General features: G+C 36.6%; 2 protein-coding genes across 2 annotated transcripts in view; one reads left to right on the top strand and one right to left on the bottom strand.

The window, feature by feature from the left end:
* The window catches only part of LOC121328373 (S-adenosylmethionine mitochondrial carrier protein-like), a 54,596-nt gene extending 37,570 nt beyond the window's left edge, over positions 1 to 17,026 (top strand). Inside the window, exons 6-10 of the mRNA XM_041273004.1 lie at positions 2,572 to 2,616; positions 7,094 to 7,163; positions 9,790 to 9,854; positions 11,262 to 11,335; positions 16,552 to 17,026. Of these exons, the coding sequence (XP_041128938.1) occupies positions 2,572 to 2,616; positions 7,094 to 7,163; positions 9,790 to 9,854; positions 11,262 to 11,335; positions 16,552 to 16,648 (351 nt within the window). The 3' untranslated portion in view covers positions 16,649 to 17,026. The remainder of the gene's footprint in view (positions 1 to 2,571; positions 2,617 to 7,093; positions 7,164 to 9,789; positions 9,855 to 11,261; positions 11,336 to 16,551) is intronic.
* A 606-nt stretch (positions 17,027 to 17,632) lies between these two features.
* The window catches only part of LOC121328372 (leucine-rich repeats and immunoglobulin-like domains protein 1), a 47,036-nt gene continuing 37,220 nt past the window's right edge, over positions 17,633 to 27,448 (bottom strand). The window contains exons 10-19 of the mRNA XM_041273003.1: positions 26,266 to 26,337; positions 25,764 to 25,835; positions 25,497 to 25,660; positions 24,217 to 24,537; positions 23,292 to 23,573; positions 22,552 to 22,983; positions 22,275 to 22,406; positions 21,410 to 21,505; positions 20,798 to 21,088; positions 17,633 to 20,148 (exon numbers count right to left, since the gene is read on the bottom strand). Coding sequence (XP_041128937.1) covers positions 19,925 to 20,148; positions 20,798 to 21,088; positions 21,410 to 21,505; positions 22,275 to 22,406; positions 22,552 to 22,983; positions 23,292 to 23,573; positions 24,217 to 24,537; positions 25,497 to 25,660; positions 25,764 to 25,835; positions 26,266 to 26,337 — 2,086 coding nt within the window. The 3' untranslated portion in view covers positions 17,633 to 19,924. The remainder of the gene's footprint in view (positions 20,149 to 20,797; positions 21,089 to 21,409; positions 21,506 to 22,274; positions 22,407 to 22,551; positions 22,984 to 23,291; positions 23,574 to 24,216; positions 24,538 to 25,496; positions 25,661 to 25,763; positions 25,836 to 26,265; positions 26,338 to 27,448) is intronic.

Here is a 27,448-nt window from a genome sequence, read left to right as displayed (position 1 = left end):
CACGTTTATGAAATGCAGGTATAGTTTTGTATATATTTCTAACAATTTAATTAATATTAAATTGGGCCCTGCGCTGCATACTGTAGTCTAAAATATGCTTTTTCTTTAATGTTATCTTTTTTTTTGTTTGTTTTAATCATTTAAGTTGTTTTCTTTTGTTCATCAGAATGAACATATGCAGTTATTAATATACACTCATCCATACAAGTGTTATGTCTTTTTTTTTTAAATCAACGGATACACCCTTACATAAAGCAACTCTTAACCCATAAAAAAGAGAACATTCTTGTAAATCAACATTTTTAAATGTGTTAATACCATTCTTGTAATATGAATTCACTCAAAAAGCTTACATGGTGAGATGCAATGTGGCAATACAATGGCAGCTCTAAGAAAAAAGAGCATACCTTCACTCATTTTGATTGATTGCACAGTTATTCAAGGATGAACTTCTAACCCTTCCAGGACCAAACGTTTTTCAGTGGGATGTTTTTTTTGGCTGTATTGGACTCTCTTCCTATACAGATTCACAAAAAATCAGTTTTTTACAGTAGCATCTTGGAAATTGTGTCCTTTTTTCCAGAACACTCTGGGGAACATTCTAAAGTACTTCAGAAACCATACAAACTTTTTTAACACAGTAGTTGTATTTATTTTTTTAAATGTAAAGTGTTTTATTTGTATAAAAAACATGTTATTCTATTACCCGAGGGACCTTCCGATACTTCCTAAAAAGTTTTGTTGAAAAATATTGATGTTTGGGCAAATTACAAGACAGTGTTTCACCTGAGTGATTGCAATGACATAATACACATTTATTCTCAGGGTCTTTATAAGCAATAATGGACTACTCTCGATTTATTTTCTCAAAATAAATATGTATAAATAGAATAATAGTTATTCATTCCATTATCAGTAATAAGGGAAAAAGAAACATACCTGATAACTTTAGTTCATGAAATAATATCTGCTTATATCCACTCATTTCTTGATATTTAGAAAAGTGTGTGTGTGTGTTTTTTAATGTTGTTGTTTTGTTTTAGTTTTTTTAATCAATACGCGATCTCAGTCCTAGAACCCCACTTCAGTATGGTCTTGTTAACACGATCCCGGTCCTTAAAGGGTTAATGATACCCACTGTATTATCAGCTGTTTCACATTCCAGTCTTTTCTCAAATATTGGCCTTGGCTGTGATGCACAAATAAAAAGGCTTGGATTAGAGAACAGATCAGCATTATATGTTGGAAATGCTGGAGGTCAGTGGTATTCAACACCAGTTCTTGTGAAGCTCCAGCTGTCCAGGTTTTTATTAGAACTGAAACCAGGAACAATGTATTGATTTCAAATCTACATTTACTGTCCAGCTTAGAATCCCTGTGATTTGTCCAGCTCATTGTTCTTAATACAATTTGCGTTTATAATATATATATATATATATATATATATATATATATATATATATATATATATATATATATATATATATATATATATAGAGTCCAGGTTGGAACATTAACCTGGAACAATTTGAGTTGCTGAAGAGCAGGAATGAAAACCACAGACACAGATCATTATAAAGATTAGTGTGCAACTAAAAGCAATGGTGTTGACAGGTTTGCAGTCTTCAGAATCTTTTCATATTGTGCACCACCATCTCAGAAGAGAAACATTGTCACAGCAGAGGTCCATTAAATACTTCTAGAGTACAGCTGGTTGTATTTTTAAACTTCCACTTGTAATCTCAGAAATATCCACAAGGTTAAATAAATGTTAAAGATTGAAAGGTGCATTAGGGAAGAAAGTGGGGAGTGGTGGTACTGTACACTACTTTGCCTATTGGACAAATGCAAATTGTTATTGTGTTGCAATCGAATAAAATCTAAAGTAAATACATAGCATATGAACACTGTGGCTGAAGCAGCAAGACTTAATGTTGGCCATGTTTGACCTTTCTGTGGGACTTGAGTATCTCAAGAGAGGGTCCATTTTTGCTGGAGATGACAAACTTCCTCTGAGATTTCAGCTTGTCAGCTCATTGTACAACAGTGACATTGATTTCTTCTTGTTGATGCTTCCTGCCTGGGCAGATAACAAATTTGCTGTGGCAGGTGCCTGTCAAGTTCTGTTTTACACAGGAGTCTAAACTGGGGACTTCTCATTTATTAATCATTACTCATGAGCCTTGTGGGAGTACAGGAAGATAACTATTCATTAACTTGGTACATTTCTCAACTGAAAGATCTCAATGAGGTAGCTAGATGTTCTCTTGAAATGTAATGCACTGTCAACTTATTTGAATGGTATAACATTGTCTCCCAAATGTGTTAGGTGATGGGTTCTCTTGATCAAGAAAGTAATAGTAGCTACATAAGAGACTGCACATAGGTTCGTTGTTTTGATTGGACTTGATATTCTGAAGAAAGTTATGATGTTACTGTATTCAGAGCAAATCAGTGACTACACCTGGGTAATCCATTACAAAAATCAGTGGCAAAACCGTTACCTGGTCAGCCAGCAAATGTGTACTGTTTCTTTTTTTTCTTACTGACATGACTTCTGTTTGGTTTCAGATTCCCTTCTCTCTTGTGCAGTTTCCCCTGTGGGAGTTTTTAAAGGTAGGTCAATGTTTAGCCAACTTGAAACCTTAGAATATGACTTTCCGTTTTGGTGGTTGAATAATATTCATTGTTAGAATTTAACTTACAAAAACAACTACGCATGTATTTTCTGAGATATAAAAGATGGAAATAAGACTCCTATTGCATAGGAGGTTGATCCATTACTGGCTTTACTATGAGTTTAATAAACGCGACAACCGATATATGATACCGGTTAGTACGAGCATCATTTTGGACCTTGCTCACTTTAAAGATATGTTCTCAGAATAAAGGTAGGGACAAAGTCCCTTTTATTTTCCCTGTTTGGGAAAATAAAAGTGCAAGTGCATGGGGCACACCACATTGCAGTGTGTGTTTTTGTGTGTTGTTATGTTTGTATAAATATATTATATATATTATATATATATATATATATATATATATATATATATATATATATATATATATATATTAGATATTGAATATTTTGCATTTTCATATATCTATCGCTCAGGACTGATTACTAATTTATCACTTTCACCATAAAGGAGAACAGCACATGTGTCTCAGTTGTCTGCATCTGCATCATAAAAGTGATTTTTAATGCAGCATTTTAAGGCATGGTGTCATAGCTAACCAATGAGAACAGCAAATTCATCAGATTGGCATAACAGCCTAATTTTTATTAAAAGGACTTCATCAGGCAGCTGTGAGGGAAATAGAGATCACTTTCTCAGTGAATTAATAACTGTCATTCACAGGATTTTTTCACACTTTGAAAGGCATTCTTTCTTGCCATCTGTTTCTGCTTCGTAAGTCATTTTGTGTGGAGCAGAGGAATTCAGATCTATAGTCACGATCATAATAGTGTCCAAAATGGTACAATTGAAAATGGTAGCCAGACAAATTACAAGATTTCATTAAATTACTGTAATAAAATGTATTTGCTGAAACTGGAGGCAACTACTTTGACATTTTATTTATTGAAAATTCCACCATCCCAAAAAAACTACTAGGATTTTCTTTCTGATGTGGAAAAAGTCAGTCTTCCGCATTTTGTTTGTGTTGGACAAAATCAGATATAATATTGTTATCTTTGGTTCAATTAGTCATAGATCTTGTTAAGCCTGAAGGCCATTGTACACTGGATCCATTCCGTCATTTATCATCCATCATCAGAAGAAGTCGTGCATCAATCCATTGCAAACTAGATGTGTTAATATCATACTTCAGAGTGCTGATGTGCAGTTGAGGCCTTGTAGTAAATATACCTGGTTTCAGTATTTTAATAACAAATAAATACAATTATGTTGCACATAACACAAAAAATTAAATATAATGTAAACTTAAAGATCAGCAAATGCTGATGGAAGTTAAAAAGTTAAAACGTTTGCCAATTATTGCCTTTCTTGGGAAGCTAGCAATGAGCTTCCGAGAATACTTTACAACAATGACCTTCTACTACTCTCTTTCATGTACTGCCTCTCTTTTCTGACTGTTGGGCCCTGACCGCTCTTGCCCTGTCACACTTCTTTCTCTGATATATGGTTCTTCAGGTTAGGCCATTGTTTCTTTACTTCCTTGACTACAATTAAAATATCATTCATGCACAAGTCCACAGCAATGTCTTTGCGTAAGTTTTCTTTTGTTTCCCCCCCAGTCTTTGTAATGATTGTTGGATTTATCATAAAGTCATTTTTGTTTGTCAACACACCACAATTAGATTTTCCATTTTGTGCAAGTAACTGCAAGAATCCACATGTCTTCCCAGTCGTTTTTCATTGGTTAATGTCATTTTTAACGCACGTCAACGACAGTTACAGACTCAGAGTGCAAGGTGCAGTAGCGAATGCAAATTTTTTTCTGTTTAGACGCACGTTAAAGTTGGATGCGTTATCGGATCCAGTGTGCAATGACCTAAAAGGGGATTTTCTATATCCCTTGCTTTTAGTTTGTACCAGACCCAGCTCATACAGATTCCTTGAATACACCACCTTGAAGGCTTGCATTTATATAGCCGATACAGGACTAGAGATTGTCTAAGCAGGTCACTCCTTGGTCCATATCTATCCATATGTCCAGAAGAACACCATTAAATTCCTGCAGATAAGATTTTGATGTTTAGAAACTCACTTTTTAACATACTGAGTTAATGCTAAGAGTTCCCTGGTCTTCCGACCTAAGTCGGGTTTTAAAAAGAATGTAAGTAACTAAATGTAATTCTTTAAACAAGGAAAAGAGTACCATACTTTTAAGGTGGTAAAGCAAGTTGTGTGAAGCTTGTGAAGGATGGCAAATAGTGCAGTGCAGTGTAGTGTCAGTCCAGAAAAGTTAAAAGGGGGTCAGAGAGCATGGAAGTTGAACAGAGCTCCATCTGTGTGAGTTTCCATGCACCACAGCCACCAGATTTAATTCCAATTTGTTATTCATAAGGGAAGAGCGAGAGACTGGGATGGCTCTCTGCAATGGCATCCCTTTGAAGTGAAAAAACAAAGTCTCCCATTCAATCTGCAACTTAATGGAATACACATGACACATCTTGGCACTTACAGTAATGCAGCCCCTGGACTACACACTCCAGTGAAGGAGGGTGTGGGATGGGCGGGATAGTGCTCTTAAAAAAAAAAAAGTTCTACCGGTAATTATTTCATGCTGTTCATCAAATTGCATTCCTTAAACCAATCAAGTAGTCATTATTTGGGGCAGCTGAGCGATTGTAAAGCTTTTTAAAACAGGATTGCTAATTATGACCATTAAGTCCTAGGATTTAAATGCTCTACTTTATTAGGTAATATAGGCATCTTTATTCTACATGGATCCCATTTACAAGTAATGGTTTACATTGCAAAGGCATCAGATTTAAAATGTGTGTTAAACACGCAATCGGCACAATATTGTAGCACAGAACATGCAAGAGATTGATCTTCACATCATTTATTAGGACTTCTAGGATTCATTTGGCATTGTTTTTTTTACTTAGAAATTTCAAGTTATATTGCTCTAATAATAAGATGTGCATTCTTTTTTCTCTGTTGCTCAAATTTGCTGTCTTTGTGTTTTAATCTGTTGACTTCACCTCTTTCATGGCACATATTGTACAAACAAGGTGGAGTCAACAGGTCAATTGAAATGGTCACAATATGACATAAGGGAGGTGTGAAATAAATCTAATAAACAAATCTGTAACAATGTGTTCAGTTAATTGGAAACTCTTACAGTCATACAGCACATTGCACAACAGCAGCTATTTAACTTGACAATTTAAAAAAGACAGCACATTAAAAAGCGGTATTTATAATCAGCAATTCATATAAGTAATTTTTAGAAATGTTCTGTTAAAATATCCACAACAGTATAGCTTTTTTGCTTGTATGTAGTGGTCTGGTTGAGTAAGGAAAGGCCTATCTATCGAGGTGGGGCCGCATGTAGATAACTTTTTTATTATTATTATAATGCACACAATATCATTTATCTAAAATGTGCTTATGACATCTATCAAAAGTGATATCAACACTACAAATAAGTACAGTATTTAATTATCACAGAAAATTGTGTTTATTGATTCGATCACATTTTATTGTTTATTTGTCTTTAGTTAAGGACTTAATTTTTTCTATAGGATGAGTTTTGGCTTGCTGTCTTGTTTAGGTAGGAGGCTATATCAAATCAACAGCAGTGCAGTCTTTCTAGAACAATTTCTAATACTTTGACAAACCAAAATGTTTAGAGTCTTTTAAAATGAGTTTCATTTCATTCAATGGCCAAGAGATGTGTGAAAAATTGTGTTATTTTTATAATTGTGTACGAAGAGATACACAGCCTGGATACATAGTATCTCTTCAGTCTGACTTCTAGAACATTAAAAAAGAGGGGTAAACATTGACCACAGTAATCTGCCAAAGAGGCTGTTGTGTCTCTGAAGTTTATTCTGCAAGTGAACAAGCATAATTCGAGGGTGGAGGGCTAGGTGAGCACCACAGTGAGCGTTGCCTGTCAAGGGTATGGATAAAAAAAAAGCTCCTCTGCTGGAGGTTGAGATATTTTTCCTGGATTAATATATTTTATGCACGCCTGTATAGCTGTACAATTTCCTTCAGATGGTTATTTAACAAATCAACATGCAAGTCCCTTGTAAGTTATACTAACCTAAACATGAGAAATAGTTTGGAAATGCTTATAGTTTGACACTGGAGAAATAATTAAAGCCATATTAAAAAAAGGTCAAGGACAATCTTCTGTACATTTATCTATTATTGTAAGCCTTTGTTTTTGCTGAGCTCTATACTGTAATTGTAACCCCCTGCTCTATTCCAGCTGCTTCTTTTGGTGGCCAGTTGAGTTTCTTGGGAATTTCTTGTATTACATCACTAAACAAGAGGACACAAAAATAGATGCACACTTGAGTTTCCACCCTCAGCGCTAACCCAGTGGGGTTTCAGATGGTTTTAACTGCATCTAATATCTTCATTTCCCCCCTTTTTTTTTCCCACCGCAGGGCCTTTGGTCATGGAAGCAGGGTCATGTGCTGTATTCTTGGCAGTCAGCAGTGTGTGGAGCTTTTGCAGGTGCAAAGGATTATATGCTATACTGGGAAATGTGGAAGGAGGGGAGAAAAGACAAGAAAAAAATATTTATATATATTTTGGTTTTGATGTAAAGGGCAAGTCCTGGTAAACCAAATATAAATTAAACATTTTAAATAAAATTCACTGCATCCTACCACTGGACAATTTTGAAAATGGTCTGTGAGAAGAGGCCTGCTCTGGGTGCTAGGCCACGCAGCTGTCTGACCCACATAGCTCTTCAGGGGTTTTAAGTGATTTCAACAAGAGGACATAATTCACAGCTCATGTGACAGGAATGACAGAGAAAACAGATGAATTGTAGTCGGGAGGGTTGAGGATACTGACAGAACACCCGGAGGGCCTAAAGCCGGCCATTTTCTGTCTTAGCAAAGCTTCTGGCCACAACCACCTGGTATATATAATCCCAGTTTGGAGAGGAGAAAGAGAAAATGAGGTTGCACTTATAATTTAGTTTTTAATGCTTTTTACTCCTTTTTAAAGGCTTTGTACAGCATGATTTTATAAACTGATGGCAAATTAATTTTCAGGCTTGACGTTTTGCTTGCTTGCAGCTGTGGGTAGACATCATTTTAATGCTGTTGTTGGCTTATTTTTAAAGCAATGACTGCAGATCAGTTTGAATGGTTTGTGGGCATATTTTTACATTGTACTCAATTATACATCATTTCTAATATAGAATTTGAAAAATAAATAGTTCAAGGGGATCTATATTTTTAAGGTGGATTAAAAAAAATAAAAAATAACGCCATGTCAAACTTTAGCACTAAGTGGCAAAGCAGTCAATTTTGTTGACAATTTAAGTTAGTAAGTGTCATGGTATACCGTATTAATTTGATCTGAACTGTGTAGTAAGAGTATTTCTAGCTGAAAAAACACCAGGAAGGGTCCTATATTAATGAATTAAATAACTGCAGTACTTGGGTCCATCGCTGTTTAGATGAATTAAATAGTCTCATTGTGTAATAAAAACTACTTCATACAACTATTAAACTATATCTACATACACTGCATATATAATCTAAGGTTATGGCTTGCTTTCTGCTTATACTTCTTTGCCGTAAGACATGTTCTTGGCAGACAGCCCAGTGAGCTCCAGCTTAGATGCCTTGTACTGTACTGGTGGTACTGGCTAGCTTGGATTAGCAAGGGTCTTCAAACAGCAGGTGGTTGAGAGCGAACAGTCCTGTGACATCAGATCAGTACCCATACCCTCCACTTGTTGCACTGAAGCTTGATTTTAGTTTATTCAGAATGCAAAATAATACATTTATTATTATTATTATTATTATTATAATAATAATAATAATACACGGCGACACAAAAAAAGGAATGACAGGCCTTGTCTTAAAAGCTGTGTTTCTTGGCAATTTTTTTTTCTTCTTACTAAAAAAAGAGTTTCCTTTTCTAATTACTGCAGTACTGTTTGTGAATTAAGCAAATCTTAAACAATATATATATATATATATATATAATTGTTTAAGATTTGCTTAATTCACAAAGTCTGGCACAGTCTGGCAGTGTGCTTGTTTGGTTTGCTCGTTTCACTCACAATGAAGAGGCTTGGCCCATTGCTGGGAAAACATGTATAAATATAGTTACTTTTTATAATGGCTTTGCCAGCTAAGGACCATTATTGTTATTACTGAAATGGTTGAAATGACAACAATTGCACGTCACTGTCCTGGGTTTAAACTTGTTTGTAATTTTTAGTTTTTTTTTGTTTGTTTTTTAATAGCTCCTGCTAGTTAAATAATTGGTTCTGGTTAAATAATGTATCATCATTTATATGTTCCTTCTATTTTGTTTGTGGGTGTTGATGGGTGTGGTATATTCCCTGGATGTACTGGTGGTGTAGCAGTGTGTGTGCGCTCATGCGCAGGCAGGCCGTTGAAAAGCACTAAAAAGTCTGCCGATCATGTAATGGCTGTCTGGTATCTCTGTCGCATTAGCTGTAGTCTGTCATCCAAAACTGTCACTGCAGCCACTTAACCAAGTTAGATTCCTGCTACTGTAGATGCATGTGACCCACAGAAACACCTTTCTGGCAGAACAGCTTTAATCAGATTACATCAGAGAGCTGTGTGTGCTCCCTCAAAGCACCCTTCAGTGACTTTTATTTGAAATGAGTTGAAAGCAAATGCAGTTAGTCTTTCTTTCTCTTTTTTTAATGGGTTATGTTGTTTGCTTTGTATAAAATATGTTTATGTTTGTAGGAGTTTTTTTTTTTATTTATTTATTTTTTCAATTCCAGAATTGTTTCTGTGTGCATTTTTTAAAAATTTTTTAAAGTAAGTTATTCCCAGGGTTAACAGTAAGTATATACTGTCCATGAATATAACCTGCTTTAAAACCAAAACTCGCTGTGACAGCTGCATTTGTGTGGTCCTGGCAGAACAAATTTGGTTGTGGTTTGTAGCCGCAGTGTAAGCTGTTTTGTGATATTTAAGCAGATACTTTATATAAGAACACTTGTGTGTTTCAAATTTATTGAGAAAAAAATAACCTGTGATTTTCACAGTTACAATTTTGCTTAGAATACACATTGTTGACCAATGCAGGATAGTTATACTTTTTGTTTCCCTTTTATATGTATGTGCTCACTCAGGTGGATTTGCAGCTGCAGTCACGACTCCCCTGGATGTAGCAAAGACCAGAATTATGTTGGCAAAGGTAAGCATAAGCAAAAGCATAATATTGCAAAGGACAGCTGGGAGGTGTTATAGAGCCAAAATACACATCACAGGGAATTGGACTGAAATTGAGCTGCAGTGTGACCAGCCACGTCAAGACTGGAAATGTTGTGTTTCAATAAAAACGTGTTTAACCTTAGCTGAATAACACGCACGCACGCACACACACACAAAAACAACTGAATGTTAAAGTAACCAAAGTATTTAAATTATAGAACACCTAACAATGTCATTTTTCAGTATGTTTTTTTTTTTTTTTCTTAACTGGATTATTATAACTTTTATTTTTCATATCACAGTAATTAATACCCTACACAAAAATGCAGTACAGATGTGTTTGTAATCCTTTGCCAGCACAGTGGGTGTTTTATAAAAGCTGTCTTTCACGAACACATCCAATATCATGCAAAGTTTTTTATTTAGAAAACTGCAATAAACAAAAATAGCGTTGTTCTACTGGTATGGTGGACTCATTAAAACTTCCTGATACTTATGGAAATAGTTAATAGGATGCCCTTGACATTAAAGCGTTGTTACCCAAAGAATAACACAGTTAACCAAAACAGTTGGCTATGTGGTGATAATGAATAAAGCTATTGAAATGCTAAACAGCCCGACAAGTTAGAACAAAGATCATGCTGTATTTCAACATGTGCTGAAGTGTACAGGCAAGCACAATCTGGATGGGTGGACTTTGTATTTAATTTCATCATGACCTCTATCCTCATGGTAGTCTGCATAGTTATCTCGTCAGGTTTAGCTGAGGAAGCTTGGTCACTTCATCGAAAGCTGCCCTGAAGGCCTGCATCAGTGGATGTGTGTTTTGTTTGGAATCTTCAGACATGGAATTGCATTTTTACTAAAGAATGAAAGGCTGCCCTTTCAGACATGCGTCTTATATGTCTTAACCTAAAACCTAATCAACAGCCAAAAGAAAAGGTCATTTTTTCATTGAAATGTTGACATAGGATTCTGTAATCAATGTCCAAATGTGAAAAATTATAACATGAATCCATCCATTTTTTTTTTAATTGATCGCATGTAGATTAAAATCAATTAATCTACCTTTTCCTAATTTAAAAAAAAAATAAACCCTCTATAATGAATACACAATCCAGTTACTTGAAAAGATAACCATGATTTAGTGAGCCTAATACTGTGTAATTTCATAGGGTAGACACCTAAGGTGTGGGTTATTATGAGTGCACTGGCAGGAAGTGGATGCTTTGCATTTTTTCTTGAAAGAAGAAAAATGCAGATAGACTAAACAAAGCATTGCTTCTATTACTGTGGAACATCGAAGGAAGTTAAAAAGACGGGTCATAAATCACTGTTTTCTTTCTGCTTATTTTATTTTTGATCTGCCTTCTACTTTGTGCTGATGTAGGCAGGTACCACCACGGCTAGAGGAAACATTCCCTTTGTGTTGCAAGAGGTCTGGAACGCAAAAGGAGTCTCTGGGTAAGCATTTTCAGCAACAATCTTATCATATATTACCTACGCTGAGGGATTCATATCTGACAACAAGGTATGCCACAGTTTTAGCTATGTCTTGAGAACCTCAGATCATATTGTAAGCATTTACCACTGCTATGCATTATGAGAGGCTGTGGATGTAGATCACACAGCTTTTCATGATACAGATGGCTTCAAAGTGCTATTTTTATCCTTGGCGTGGGATAATAATGGTACTAACATTGTTTTAGGTGGCTTCTTTTTTTACAAATTGAGTTAATATGAGGAACATGTAGACTGGGTTCTGCCCACACACTTTTCTTCCATTCTCTAGTTGCAGCGCACCGGATAGGTATTTTAGTTATTGAGAACCAGAAAGGTTGTCCTGATATCAATATTTAATTAATCTCTCTCTCTCTCTCTCTCCTCTCTCTCGTGCTGTGAAAAAGTATTTGCCCCCAGTCTGATTTTTCACATTGAATTTGGTCAGATCTTTTTGTGGGTTGTAGTAGTATATAGAGGGAGTCTGAGAGAAAAAAAAATTACACCAAAGTTTGGTTCTTCTTTCATTTGTTTGGTGTGAAAGGTAATCAAACATGCTATCTTTAGGTGTGAAAAAGTTATTGCCCCCCTCCCCCCAGTTAACTCGACCCAATTAAAGGGATAATTTGGGTCAGCTGTTTTAATACTTTGGTTAACAATCAGGCCTGACTAACTTTGGCCCTTCACCATCAGAGTGAAGTTGTCAGCACACAGGTTCTAGAGGCACATCATGCCACGATCAAAAGAAATTCCTGAAGACCTCCAGAAAAAAGTTGTTGATGCCTATCAGTCTGGAAAGGGTTACAAAGCCATTTCTAAGGCTCTGGGGCTCCACCAAACCACAGTCCCATATTGTCCAAATCGAGAAAGTTTGAGACAGTAGTGAATCTTCGTAGGAGTGGCTGTCCTGCCAAAATCTCTCCAAGAGCAAGGCGTAAAATCATTTAGGAAGTTACAAAGAACTCTAGAACAACATCCAGGGATCTGCAGATCTCTCTCGCCTTGCCTAAGGTTAGTGTTCATGGCAGAGTAGCAAGGCGGAAACCACTGCTCACTAAGAAGAACATGAATGCTCATCTCAAGTTTGCCAAAAAGCACCTGGATGATCCTCAAGACTTCTGGAACAATGTTCTATGGACAGACTAGTCAAAAGTGGAACTTTTTGGCCAACATGGGTGCTGTTATGTCTGGCAAAAACCAAACACTGCATTCCACAGTAAGAACCTCATACCAACAGTCAGGCATGGTGGTAGTAGTGTCATGATTTGGGGATGCTTTGCTGCATCAGGACCTGGACGACTTGCCATCATTGAAGGAACCATGAATTCTGCTCTGTATCAGATAATTCTACAGGAGAATGTCAGGCCATCTGTCCTTGAGCTGAAGCTGAAGAGCAGCTAGGTCATGCAACAAGACAATGATCCGAAACACACAAGCAAGTCTACATCAGAATGGTTGAAGAACAATAAATTTAAAGTTTTTGAATGGCCTAGTCAAAGTCCAGACCTAAACCCCATCAAGATGTTGTGGCAGGACCTGAAACAAGCAGTTTATGCTCAACCCACAAATGTCACTGAGTTGAAGCAGTTCTGAAGGAGTGGGCCAAAATTCCTCCACATGTGTGGTTGCAGTTATTGCTGCTAAAGGTGGCGTAACCAGTTATTGAGTCTAAGGGGGCGATTACTTTTTCACACGGGGGCATTGGGTGTTGCATAACTTTCTTTAATAAATAAATGAAATAAGTATCAAATTGTGTGTTATTTGTTCTTCAGGGCCCCTTTTTTATCTAATATTAGATTTTGGTTGAAGATCTGATAACATTCAGGGTCATAAATATGCAAAAATGCAGAAAATCATATGGGGCAAATACTATTTCACGGTACTGTGTGTGTGTATGTATGTATGTATGTATATTTATTTAATGACTCATTTGGAGACCTGATATAAAAAGCATTGTTTGGAGACCTGGATTACAACAGTAAAACAAAATGTCTGTAACCCGCCACAGAACATTAACTCGTATTTCAAAGGAGATTTATTGTAGTATTTTTTTTTGCGTTAACCAAATGCACATGGTTAATGATGCATAACTTTTAGAAGATGTTAGTTTGGCAACAAAAAAAAGGAATGAGAGGTCTTGTCTTGAAAGCTGTGTTTCTTGGCAATTTAGATAACTACATGCCCTCTTGTAATTGTATATATTTTACAAAAATGGCACAGATAGCATTGTTTTTATAAAAAGTGTTTCAGATTCTGGGTAATTATTTCAGAACAAGTTATTTACTGTTTGACAATCCACAGCACATACCCTTCATACTCTTACACAAGGAAGTCAGCTTCATTTAAACATATTTTTTATGAGCAGTCATAAAGCCAAAAGATCACCTTGGCACTAAAAATATTAAAGGATGCAAGCTGTAGAACTTGTATGTTTTAATTAGTTTAAAAAAAAAAAAAAAGCTTGGAATATTTTTTCAACAGTCTTAAGCATCCCTCTTCAATTAACCACACTAATGTTTCACAGCTGATTTTTTTTTTCTTCTTACTATGATTCACCTTTTCTAATTACAGCAGTACTGTTTGTGAACTAAACAAATCTTTAAAAAAAATATATAAGAAAACAATGGGTAAACCCTGAACAGGTCCGCCGGTACGTACCTCGTACAAATTGCTCTGCTTTTATGCTATAATTATGGTAATAAGCTCAATTGCTGTCTAGTGAAGCCATAAACTGCTTCCATCTGTCAGATTGCCCGAAGCTCTGAGCAGTGTTCATTACTACAAAAACCAAAAGAACTGCAATTAGAGGTTCATGCTAAACCACATTTATGATAGGATCTTCGTAAGTACCAGCAGATATATTCTGGAGAGTAAAAAATTACAACATATATTGGGCCACAATGATTTCATTTGGCGCTGGCTCTTTTTTTCTTTCTTTTTTTTTTTTATCACTCGTAAGTTGATGTGATGTGCCCCCTTTTAAAAAAATAAATAAATAAATAAAATGGCATAGGGATTACTTCTAATTGCGCATTTGGATTGTTTATGCTTAGCAAAATAAGATTGTGTACATTTATATTTCTGAATTTCAAGCTTTAATGTTGGGTACAAAGTACTCCGTTTTGAATTTGGCATCATTTATTTTATTACTTGGAACCTAACATCACCCGCAATCCCACACATAGTTAAAGTCTGGTGCTTTTTGTCAGTGCGTAAGGTCTGTGTGTTTATAGAAAATGGGGATCTGCAGCTGATTTTAAAACTGCACTGGATTTAATGAGGACTTATCCATCTATGCATTAGCATGTGGGAATAGTCGCTCATTATTAATACTGTTTTAGTCAAAACAGTAGATTTGAGATTGAAAGATGAATAATGTACGACAGCTCTGATGCAGTGATTAAATGATGATGTGGCCAGACTGTTGATGACACGGTCACTCAGTATGCTCTGGGGCGATGTTGGAAATGGAGAACCCCAAATGTTTGTCCCTGGTGGGGTTACTCATACTTTCATGTTTTGAGCCAGGGAATAACTGCCCATTCGCTTATGATTCATCTGATCTAAAACATGAACGCGTGAGATATTTATTCCAGGGAAAGGTGATAATGAGTAGTGCATACTGTATTTATCCAGAGTACGTACACGGTTGGGGGCAGTGCCAGGGAGCAAGCCACAGTTTTTTTTTTTTTTGTTTGTTTGTTTGTGTTTGTTTTTGTTTTATATATGCTGAAAATATAGAAAGGTACATAGATGAAACAGTGCAAAAACAAACCCATGACACTGTCCAATGTACACATTGAGGTTTATTTTAATACAGTCACCATTTAACTCAAACTGTGCTTGTGTTTTTACCCAGGAAAGGTTTATTAACTAATTTATTAACAACCCTGAATACAAAAAAATATAAAAAATTAGGACCATATTGCAGTGAACTTAAAATTTAAAAAATATCAGCATATAGACACTCCTCTGTTAAGATATATACCCCGTTATATTCAAGAACCCTGTATTTTCTGTCATAATAACTGTACTAACTTTGTATAACAGCTAAGGTGATAGAATAGCAATGAGCGATGTGGCATTTCAATATTTTATGTCAATACTTTTTTTTTTTTTTTAAATATAAATAAGTGTAAAGCAGTAACATTATAGTAATAGTTTGTTGTGAAATAAAAAAAAAAAAAAAAAAAAAGTCTTTACCCAGTGCTGTAACCCATAAATCTATAGGACGATTGAGTCCCTGACCTTATGTAGACTATTTATTTTTTTATCCAGTATATAAAAGCTTACAGCACAGGAAATGTATTCCTCCAAACATTTGATCTGGGTTGGATATTTTAAACCCTGGGATCTGTGAATTGCTGGAATTGTTGAAAGGTCTTTACTATGTTTGGCACCTTGTCGGGCTGTGCAGTTGACAAAATTGATGTGTTAAGGGACATGCAGATCATGATTTTGGGCTAGATCTAGTACAGTAAATTATGCACATGTGTTTCATGCACTGCTGGGCAATAATGGCTGCTGTAAGCATTTTGATTAGTTAATAAAATTAATTTTTAAAAAAAGAGAGAAAGATGAGGTATAGATAGATGTGCCCCTTTTTCTAAGCATGATTATTATCCTTTGGTCAAAATCTATCCTACATGAGAACTGTGTACAAAATATAACCCCATTTCCCAGTTGAGGGATTAAAATGTCTCGATCAACCTTTTTTTTTTTATTTTTTTAACCCTTTTCTCAGGAATCAAAGACATAAAGCACTATGTGTATTTATATATAAAAACTGTGTTTATTAATGTGCATTTGCTTGCTAAGGAAATCAAGATAGACCAGTTGTTTACTTAAATAACAACCCAGAGCATATTGTGCTGTTTTAGTTGAGTTCTAGCAGCAAGAGAAGGTTTGTTTAGTATGTTTCTTTTTACAGTAAATAGAAGCTTGGTGACCAACTGTGCATGACTGTAACTTGTTTGTGTGTCATTTTTCTTTATGGTTTAAATGCCAGCGGGGATTATTATTATTTTTTTTTTTTTTTTTTTTTTTTTTTTTTTGCTGTTCTTATTTTCTTGCAACACAAAGTATTTACCAATTTAAAAACACATCTGAGAAAAGTTGAAACCTTATCAATTTTAATTGCATTAAATAAAAACCTTGCTGTACAAATGTTTCTTTTTCAGATTGTTTGCTGGCATTGTCCCCAGAGTGGCCTGGATCAGCCTTGGTGGTTTCATTTTCTTAGGGGTCTATGAGAAAGCTCGCAGCTTGCTGTTGTAGCGGAGATGAACACCTGGCTGTTGATGCAAGTGGCAGTGGAGGAGAATGAAAGAGAAACAGCAGCAAATATCCCCCAAGAGCCTCCTTGCCGGTACCTGACATTCACACTGTGCATTTTATATGGACCATCACGTAAGCGCCTAGAGGAGAATTGTCTGGCTTTCCACTTGTCATTTCTTCTGGCGGGAGTCTAATTTGAGAGCCACACTGAAGTCTTGGGACACATGGAGCAAAGTTAACAAAGATGTCTTATCCATAACCATTTCTCAGTAATTGGTAGTTGTTACTAAATTGTTTCTCCGATTTTAAGATGGAGAGAAAAAACTTTTCATTTGGCATAAAGCTGGTGTGCAGATAGATGATTTGTTGAAGTGGCTTGCATATTGTCAACTTTCTGTACAATAGCAAGAATTTCCTCAACAAACTGCGTGACATGAGAATGGTGTCCTTGTATCCAGAATACACATTAAACATAAGGATTTATTATATAACATTTACTTACAATGTTAAGTTTGAGTATGGAAGTAGTTTTCAATCATACAAGTTTTCCATTCAGTGAAAAATTCCCTTGAAATAATTGCAGTTTATTAGGGATGCACAGTAAGAAAATTGAGGTAAAAGTGGCTCCAATTTAAATTCACAGATGTAGCAGTTATATGGATTGGCCCCAGTTTGAATTAAATGAAAACACTTGACCTGTGAAAATGGCATTAGCAGGCAATTCCACATTTCCTGGAATGATAGACACAGTTATTAGACCTATGGAATACGCAGATAATTACAAACAGAAAAGCAGTAAAGTGAACACAGATGAGCTCTATACTAACGTTGTGTTGTTGCACTAATTAGAACGGAATGCTTACGGAAACCCTTATTACATGTAAATTGAAACTGCCAAATGGTGGAGTTAAAATAATCACTTTAGTTTTAGGACTATTATTAAAATAATATTATAAGTGTGAGCAATGATGCAAAGACACCATGTCATATTATAATTGGGTTTTTAATAAAGACACTTCAGTGTCATTTGTTAGACACTTGTTCTACTCAGTGTACAACCTTTTTACCAAAGTTTATATAAGTAAACAGTTTTGTACAGAAAAGCGACATTTTCTTTTTAACTCTCTCTTTGTCTCTCGGAAGCAGTACAAGCATACTAGCTGTGGCAGTAAAAAAAATAAATCTCTTAAAAATAATGCAACGTTGAGCTTTTCACCATTACGTTTGAGGCTATGTTGTGTTTTCAATAACAATTGGTTAGAGAGGGGGAAATAAATTCCTGCCAACAGCATGAACACAGATTCTTTTACATCGTTGTCCAGGTCTAACATCTTGCTTCCAATTTGCAAACAATTTGATAAATATAATTGCTGGTTTGGTTCTTTGAATCACAGCTGCACGTTTTATTCTGCAGGTATTTTCCTTAATATTACACATCGTTTCACTTGCCCACAGCATCAACAGTACATTGGCACTCATATACGCTACCTGTCAAAAAGTGCAATTCTGTCGAGAATCAAAAACAGACTAGAATGATCTAGACAAGTAGCTTGGAAAATAATGTGTTGCTGTCTCATGTTATTTATAAACCCAAATAAGATTCTCCTTTGTCCAAGTGGTCCATATTTGTTACTACCACTACAGTTTAACAAAACATGTAATATTAAAACTTTTTTTTTTTTTTTAAATATACACAAACTGATTATGTCCACAGTTAACCAACACCAGCTGCAGCAGCTTTTAAACATGTAAAATGATTTTATATGGAAGAGCTTGGATACCAGATAGTGTTGAGGTTAACAGCTCAAATTTATTCTATTTTCAAACATAACTACAGGATACATGAAAAGGAACTGCATCCTGAGCATTAAAGACATTTCTGCCGTACTTCATTTCTATATAATATACTAAATATGTGGTGACATGAGTGAAGATCCCCTATAGGGTCAATAGGAATCAGAGACATGTACTTTAAAATGTGGAGCAAATGACTAGAGAGATAATAGTCTCAAAGTCTTTGGGCTTTGAGATAAGCACTCTGTGAAAACCAGAAAGAACCTTTTATTAAAAACCCTTACACTAGACCATATTAAAATGTATTAATTGAATATTGATCTAAAAGTGATTTGGGCATTTAAAGGAAAATGTGGACGTTAATTACGAATTAATGCAAAGAACATATCTGAGATTTGTGAATGAAATGGTCTAAGAGGCTTTTAGTTTCATATAGCTTTATATAGTACAGCATTTAACAAAAGTTGGTGGTGCGCTTTTTTTTTTTTTTAATTTAGAGTGACCAATTATTATTATTTTGTAATAACAATTGACAGCATGTGAGCGTCCTCCGATCTCACTGAATGTATTTGGTGTCTGGCCAGTAGGGTGCGATGACGAGAAAGAGTCCCTGCAAACAGTACATTTATTTGAAGGTAATAATTACCTTTGTAAATGTTATTACATTGTGTAGGCCAAACATTTTGCAACCTGTTTTTCACCAACTTTTAAAATCCAAAATAAGGTTCAGCAGGTACAAGAATGGATGTGTGTGTCCCCAGACAAAGTGATTGAAAATAGGATGATCCTCTTTGTAGCCACACAAATGTATAGGGTTTACATTCATTTCCACACCAATGAAAAGTCGAACCAAAGCTCTTCCACTGTACAATTCAGTTAATGAGAAGTGTGTTTAAGGCCATAAATCACCAGCATTATAATTCTTTATAAAACTAAATCTAGAAGTGCAATTAAAAATTGAAGTGTGTGCTGGTGATCTTTCCAATATCCTTTTAAAATATATGTTTGTAATTGATCAAATGTTGTGAGAAGTGGATTCCTATGAGTGTACTTAGTGTTCATGCAGTAAGGCACCAGACAGTACTTTTTTCAGTTTAGAAATTGGAAAAAAGCCTAGTTTAAAAGAATCCACTCAGTTATTCATGCACTGAATAAAGATTAAAATATCCTTTGTAAAAGATATATGAAAACTCTTATGTACAAGCCATATTCAATAAAACTCTTTCTCTGTACAATATGCCCTACATCTGCATGCATCAAATGCACGTTATCTGTTGAACTACAAATGAGAACTCCGGGAAGATTACAATTATGTACAACGCAAAAACACTCAAACAGGATTCCTTCCTACCCACCCCCCCAGTGTCCTCAAACTTCTGATTCCTTGGAGAGCTTCTGGTTTCAAAGTTGAGGTAGTGTCTCAAAAACAATAAATAAGAGTTTTCAGTGCAAAGAGGAAAAACAGTTTTTATGGCCATCCTTTCAATCACTGGCTCTCCTCAATGGAGTACTCTCGCTAATAATGGAGTCACATAGCACGGGTAGGTGTCCACTAGGAGGCAGTGCCTGTCTGGCCTCACATTTATTGTCCAATGAGGTCTGAGGAAGACTGGTTAATTTAATTGGTTCGTGGAACGAACCTTCTAAAGATGGAGGGCAGGCAGTACTGAGTGGTCCTGAAATTTCTATAGGTTGTGAATGGGAACCTGGAACAAAAACAGAAGTGTTGAGATATATTAACATTTTAAAAATAAGTACATTTGGTGCACTTAGGGTGTCAAGACATACAGCACAGGTATTCTAGAACATTAATGACACTGTATAACATGTTTAATCCAGCCCCTGGAGATATTGGCATTCTACAGCTATGGACAAATGTTTTGCATCATCTAGAATTTTAAGATTGAAACAATTAAAAAAAGTATAAACTCTACTAAAATAAAGTCTACCTTAAGCCATAAAAGTAGTAGAGTATTTCAAGTTAGATTTTGAAATGTCTCATTTTTCAATTTGTGTCAGTTTTTCGTTAAGTATATGGAAAACTACAAAGTGGTATGTAATTCACAATGTTAACGTAACATCATTCAGCAGGTTTAATTTGAATTTATGAAGCAAAATGAGTTAATTATATAGGATGCTGCAAAGCTTTTGGCCATAGCTGTACATAAACCAAATATTATTGTCCCTATTAAAATGACTGTTCTGCACAAACCAGAAATTGTCATAGAATTTGTGATGCTGGAAGTGACTGATACAGGTTTCTTACCCTGCTGTGAAACAAACACTAAACAAGCTGCTGATGATAACAGTTGAAATGTTGGGAGAACATCTAAATAAAATCTTTTAAAACATTACCATTCATGTCAAAATGTTTCAGTCCTTTCTGTGTTTGTGCCATCATCCTGTCATGGTTGCTAGGATACATAGGGCCTTCTCTTTCCAAACTACTGACTGTCCCATTGTAGTGCTGGTGATTCTCAGGGCCTGAATCTTCCAGGTCAGCCCTGCATGATCCTGTGCTGCTAAGTGCTTGTTGATGTGAGTGATCCTCTGCTCTGAAGTTCTGAGAGTAACATTCTTGATTTTTGGAGTAAGTGTTGGTATTATTCAAACAATCGCTGCAGATCACTTGAACTCTGTACCCAGCTGAATTTAAAATGAGAAAAAATATAAAAATCAAAATGCTTTCCAAGAATTTCCAACTTTGTACAAAATAAGTTAACCCATGACCATCCCATGCCTCGGTATATTATTTTTTTTTTGGTATTATAATAATAATAATAATAATAGCAACATTTTCCTAACAGGCACAACCTGATTTTCTAACCTTTAATGCAAAATGTTTATTTCGTAAAAAAAACTGAAGAAAACCTGTTAATAAAACAAAGTAAACTGTTCTGACTTTTAGTTTGTTTTCAGGGGGAAAAAAAAGGTGGTTCAAATTTCATACTGAAGTCCAATCTGTACCTGTGTTTTCTGGCCTTGCTGTGTCGTCGTCTTTTCTTCTACAGGCCATTTGGGTTTCCATGTGTTCACATCCTCCTGCATCACTCTGGCAAATACCTGCATTTCAAAATTAAAACAACAAGAGGTTTAGTGATACATTAGTGACTATACTGTATAACACATGTTACTGGTGACTCTCACCTGCAGCTCATTGGCAAACCTGTAAGTTTATCACATTGTACAACTGGATAAAGTGGTTCTCTCAATGCAAGTACAGTAGATGCCACTTATTAACAACCTCTCGGTTCCCAGCAAAAATATGTCATTAACAGAAAGTTGCCAGTAAGCGAAAAGCCACCAGTTTAAGTGCCTTTATATGGAACGATATATACTATAGTTGTACAAATATGGCACTGAAATACATGTGTTTCAAATGTTAGTGTTAAAAAATTAACATGAGAAACACATAATACCCAAATATAGAACTGTTTACTTCACACTTGTGTAAAACAAAAAAAATGAAACGGAGGGAGTAGGCTTAAATAGAACTACACAATGATGTGCTGCAATTGTCCTTACAATGAGTAAAGCAAACATAAAAAATGTGTTGTACTTACAATCATTTCTAAATAACACAATCTAAATAGCAGCATCTACTGTATATCTCAAAATGTGAGACACATGCAAACACCCCTTGACTGTACATCCCAAATAATTAAATAATGATCTAACCAAGTTTCTTCACTATTGGATACATGGTTAGATATATGTAAAACTCCTTCCCACAGGGGAATAAACTGCTTACAAACATTTTTGACATAACCAGAAGTAAGCATAAAATGTTATCTGCGGTGTGCACATAACAAAAAATAGTGTATGTTTGTACCATTGCTCTCAATGTGTCCATTGGGTTGAGGACCTTGGCTGGCTTCCACACTGATGCACACTTCCTGTCGATCGGACAGAGTTCCTTGAGAAGACAGGTAACTTGGGACATCTGGAGGGACAATGGTTTCATCTGTTTAATAAAAAAAAAAAAAAAAAACAGTAGATTGTTAGAATACTTCATATATTGGTAGAATATTTAAATTTTTCAACAATTATTCTAATTTTTTTTTAACTTGACTTACTGGAAATATCAGGCAAAAAACAAAGACCCCCACCTGTATTCGTGACGCTGTATTCTTCACTCTTCTTCCTTGTCTGGTAGATAATGCAGACCCAGACCAGCGAGGTGATGACGATGCTGCAGACTACAGCGATGATGATGATGCCCACAGTCACGGTGCCATCCCTCCTGCTGACCACACAGCCGCTTGCCCGCTGAACAATGAGCTGGCTGTGAGCTCGCTCGGTCCCCAGGGTGTTGGACATCACGCAGGTGTACTTGCCAGAGTCTTCCTGCTCCGCATTGCGGATTATGAGCAGCTGGTTGCCAGGAGTAAAGTGGTGGCGATCTGTCAGTTGCAGAGGCTCGTCCCCTTTCAGCCAGCTGATCCGGGGGAGGGGGCTGCCCATCGCTTTGCACTGCATTGCTACCGTCTCCCCCACTGCCACAGTGTGATCTTCCAGCGCCTGAACCAAGTAAGGTGTCTCTGCAAACAGGATACCACATAAGGTACATGTTAGGGATACAGCTTTTACACAGTCTATAAAAAGTTGATTTTTAAGGCTTGGGTGCAAGATCAGTGGTCTTTAGCTCTTGGGGTGCTTGGCGCAGGAACTAAAGACCATTGACAAATTTGCAGGTTAATTTTATTTGTCAATTCAATGTTTTAAATCTGTCATTGAATCTACTGTCAGCTCAACCGTATACTATCTTTAGTAATACCAAAAAAAAAAAAAATTAAGTTGAGGAAGTGTTTGTGAGGCTGCAGGTGGCAATTTAAATATTTTTCCTTACCCAGCACGGACAGAGTGGCATTGGCGGAGAGGGTACCAGCTATGTTCTGCGCTGTACAGCTGTAGACGCCCATATCCTCAATCTTCACGTTCATGATAAAGAAGACGTCGTCATCGGGCATCACATGCATACGCCGCTCCCGCGCGGCTGGGAAGTCTGTGCCCCCGTCTTTCTGCCAGGCAATGGTGGGAGAGGGGTGCCCCTCTGCAGCACATTCCAGCCGGGCCGTTGTGCCAGTGCGGATTGTGATATCTTGTGGCATCTTGATAAAGGAGGGAAGGACTGTACAAAGAGGTGGAAAAGAAAAGTGATGTAACCAGTGTCCTCTATGGTGGCATGAAGGAGCTACATTTCTCACATAAGCTTTTAATGTTACCGTACTTAGGCGCATGCTATTTTCATATCTTGGAAAGCCTGTTTATGTCTTATTTTTTAAATGTGGAGACAGTTAAATATATATTTGTTAATCTTTAAGTAGTGCATTCACAAATGAAACCAGTGTGTAGCAGTTTTGAAATCCATATGCCTAGAATGTGGAAAAAAAGCCTGTCTGCGGATGTTAAATGTTTGTTATGTTCTAGAGAGACTGGCTAGATGAGACTATGTATGTAATTTGGAAATTATCCAATTCATTATGTGGTTTAAATCAATTAGTTCCACAGAAATAAAAATAAATAAATAAATAATTTAGAAAAACAAATCAAATTGCCATCACAAATTTCACTTGTGACTAACATTTAGAAAAAGACATCGGCTGTAATAAGCTTTTGAGGCCTTGGACTTGATAATGGCTGATATTTCCAGTATGTTCTTATAAAGCCAATGACAAAGGCATTTCATTTTTTTTTTAATCATTACAGGAATACACTTAAATGACATTAGCATTCCCTCTCCTCGTTGCTAAGCTGTTGCAGAGCTAACATACCATTGACAGTGAGACGCGCCTTGTTCGAGTAGGTGGATCCAAAGTGGTTGGTGATGATACACTGGTAGCGGCCCTCGTGTGCGAAGGTTACGTGACGCAGGTGCAGGATGGTGGTGTACTCCATCACCTCGCCATCCTTGGCCCGCACATGAGCAAAGTTCTCCATGTCCGCGTCGCGCAGGAGATCCTGGTCTTTGCGCCAAGCAAAGCTCATTGGCGAGGTGCTGCTGCTGGCCGCCGTGCAGGTAAAACGGATGTCTTTCCCCAGCACTCCCATTGTGGTCTCAGGCTGGAGCGTGATCTGTGGCTTCGGGACATCATCTGAGGATAGGAGAACAAGTGTTTAGCCACGCTGGGACGGCAGCTACTGTAGATGACCTTACTAATCCAGAATGCCATTCTGTTGATTTAGCTGAAATTTCATCAAATCTCAAATGTCTTTGAACACAACACTGAAGGTGAAACAGCCATGCGCTAATTTGCTGTGGCACCCAAGTTTGCCATAAATTAATCTGGATAAATCAAAGTCTAGCATTGAGACACTTTTCAATGCATGAGTGTGTCTGCTTTTATTGAAGGGAAAAATGCTAGGAAACTATTGCATTTATATATATTTAAAAAAAAAAAAGTTCAATTAATTGTGTACGTTTAAGCAGAATAAAGCTATTGTCATGCGTTTGATGTGAAAGTAAAATCTCTGCAAAACAGGATGAAACACATCATGTTCTTTTACAGGCTTGTGCACGTTTAGTTTAATAAATTATTGATTCAGCAATAACTACAGCTCTCTCAAAATGAAATAACTATTAAACCACCTCAAGGCAAATCAAGTGGCAAAAAAAAAAAAAATCTTAATATAATTTCCCACAAGCATCCTGTCTGCGTGCAATAGCTGTGTTTGCTTGACTCCTCCAAAGCAAGTGCCTTTGTAGCATCCATGTGACCTGAGGAGCCTGTTGGTTTAAGCTGCATTCCAGGCTGTGCCGTTTCAAAGATTTATACATCCAGAGTAATTTAGCATTTAATTAATTAAAGGAGATCTACTGTACTCTGAACAGAAAGACCTGTACAAGAAATTGATTGGAATTTTAAAACACATAAAGATTTGTTGTTTGGGAAATACGTTGTTTCAAAATTCTGAGTCAGCTTCCGAGTGTCATTTTTACTGAAAGATGTATATTTAAGCATAACAGTACCACATTTTCAAAACCTAGCAAGTATTTTTTTTTTTTTACTTTGCAAAGTCAGTTTGTCAGGGTTAAATTACAGAACACTCTTACCACACACAAAGCTGTCTGCAGGGACATTGAAAATGCTTCTGCTTTGTAAGGACTCTGGGTGGGAACACGAGGCCACGACACTGGACTTAAATTTCTTCCCGCTGAGCCACTGGGGTAACCACTTCAGCTGGCAATCACAAAGGAAACTGTCACTGTTGAGGAGTCTGTTAAAAAAAAGGAAAATAAACTATTTTAAGATCTGGTACATAAGATAATGTTTTAATACTAATACACAAAAGGATAAGAAAGCCAATCAAATTCATTTACAGTTCCTTTAAGCTCTTCATTTTTGCAAAGGCATCAGGCTGGATGGAGCGGATTGCATTGTTCCCCAAATTCCTACAAAAAATGAAATTTATATTGTTTTAGTTACAAAAAAAAGAAAAAACCATACTATAATATGCATTACATTCTCTTTTCCTGGCATAGGATATTTCTTGCTGTACATCTAAGAACTTAACATAAGTTTATGTTCAGTTCAGTTGCATTTAAAAGAAAAAAAGGCAGTGAGTTTTTAGCAAGCATGTGAAACAACAGCTTCTAAAAATTCAATTTTTTTGTACAAAACTAGTCATATGCTCAATAACTTTGTTCCCTGCATCAGGAAAAAAAGGCCAGAGTTGAAGCTGACTATAACGAGGAAGCAGCTGGCCTCCACAAACAGCCCGTCTTCTCAGTTTACAAAGACACTATTAAATTGCTAGCAGCCCTCTCAAGCAGCCACTATTGGCAGTTCCACATGGAAAGCATGGCATGCTGGGATACTCACAGGTGCTCGAGGGCCTCTAAGCCTGAGAACGCTTTCTTGGCCACTGACTTGATCTTGTTTCCAAACAGAGTTCTGCAGTTTCCAAACACGTAAGTCCAGTTAAAAGATTTGGGAAGGAGGGAGGGAGGGAGAGAGAGGGAGAGAGAGAGAGAGAGAGTGCGCACAATTAGTTTGGCTGAATCTGATAAGAGACCACTTTGAAGTATTCGAAATTCGAACTGCGCAGAGATTAGGAGGGTGCAGTATTTTGGCCCTGTGCTGCTCTTCAAAGAAAGACTTTTTATCTTAATTAGAATTTTATAGTGATGACAGGGCAGAGCTGCGAGTAATGGGTGACATGAAAGGCAGGTTTCCACACAAAAGGACACAACAGCTTGTAAAGTAATACAAGTACCCCTGTCAACCTGGAGTGCAAGCGGAGAACGGACACTTTCCCTCTTTCTGGAGTCTAACCCAGGCCAATCTTCAAACATTACACTTTGTACAGGAAAGCGGGCGGCTGAATCTGTGCTGCCCGCTCTGCTTCAAACGATGGAGGCTGAATACTAACTACTCTGTCATTACAGCACTAATCTGAACTGGCCAAGACAGAGATGAAAGCGTCTGTATCCTAGAGTTTCCTGCAAAAGGATTTAATTCCCAGAGTCATAGCGAGCAGCTGGCCTCTGCATACGTGGGATATGATATCTACCTATTCCTGCACATCTGACCATTGGCATTGCAACTCTGCCAGCAAAAGATAGAAGTCTCTCTCACTCTTTGCCTGTAAATTAATCTAAAGTTTGACAAATTTATTTTCCAGAATTTTTTTTTTTTTTTTAAATTGTGTATATATATGGTGTTTTCAGAAGCCTAAATTTTCCCCCCAAGGGCAGCTACTGACAGGACTGTGCAATTGGCTGGACAATGTTTGCAATTGCTGAACAGCATGGTCATAATGTATGTACCTATACCAATTCAAAAAGGTATAGGACCAGTTGTATAGAGTGAATTGGGGGGACGACACGATACACACAAACTGACACAGTTTCCGTCCCTGCTGTTCAGTGCACAAAGGAACGTTTACCACCACATGTGTAAAGAATAAAACTGCAGTAGTTTTGATCCAGGAAAAACAGCCTCCAGTGCAAAGACATACCACGAATAGAACTATCATTAAAAAAAAAAAAAAAAACAAAAAACA

Source organism: Polyodon spathula, chromosome 16 (genome assembly GCF_017654505.1).
Source record: "Polyodon spathula isolate WHYD16114869_AA chromosome 16, ASM1765450v1, whole genome shotgun sequence".
Classification (NCBI taxonomy): Eukaryota; Metazoa; Chordata; class Actinopteri; order Acipenseriformes; family Polyodontidae; genus Polyodon; species Polyodon spathula.
This window is presented reverse-complemented; position numbering and strand designations above follow the sequence as displayed.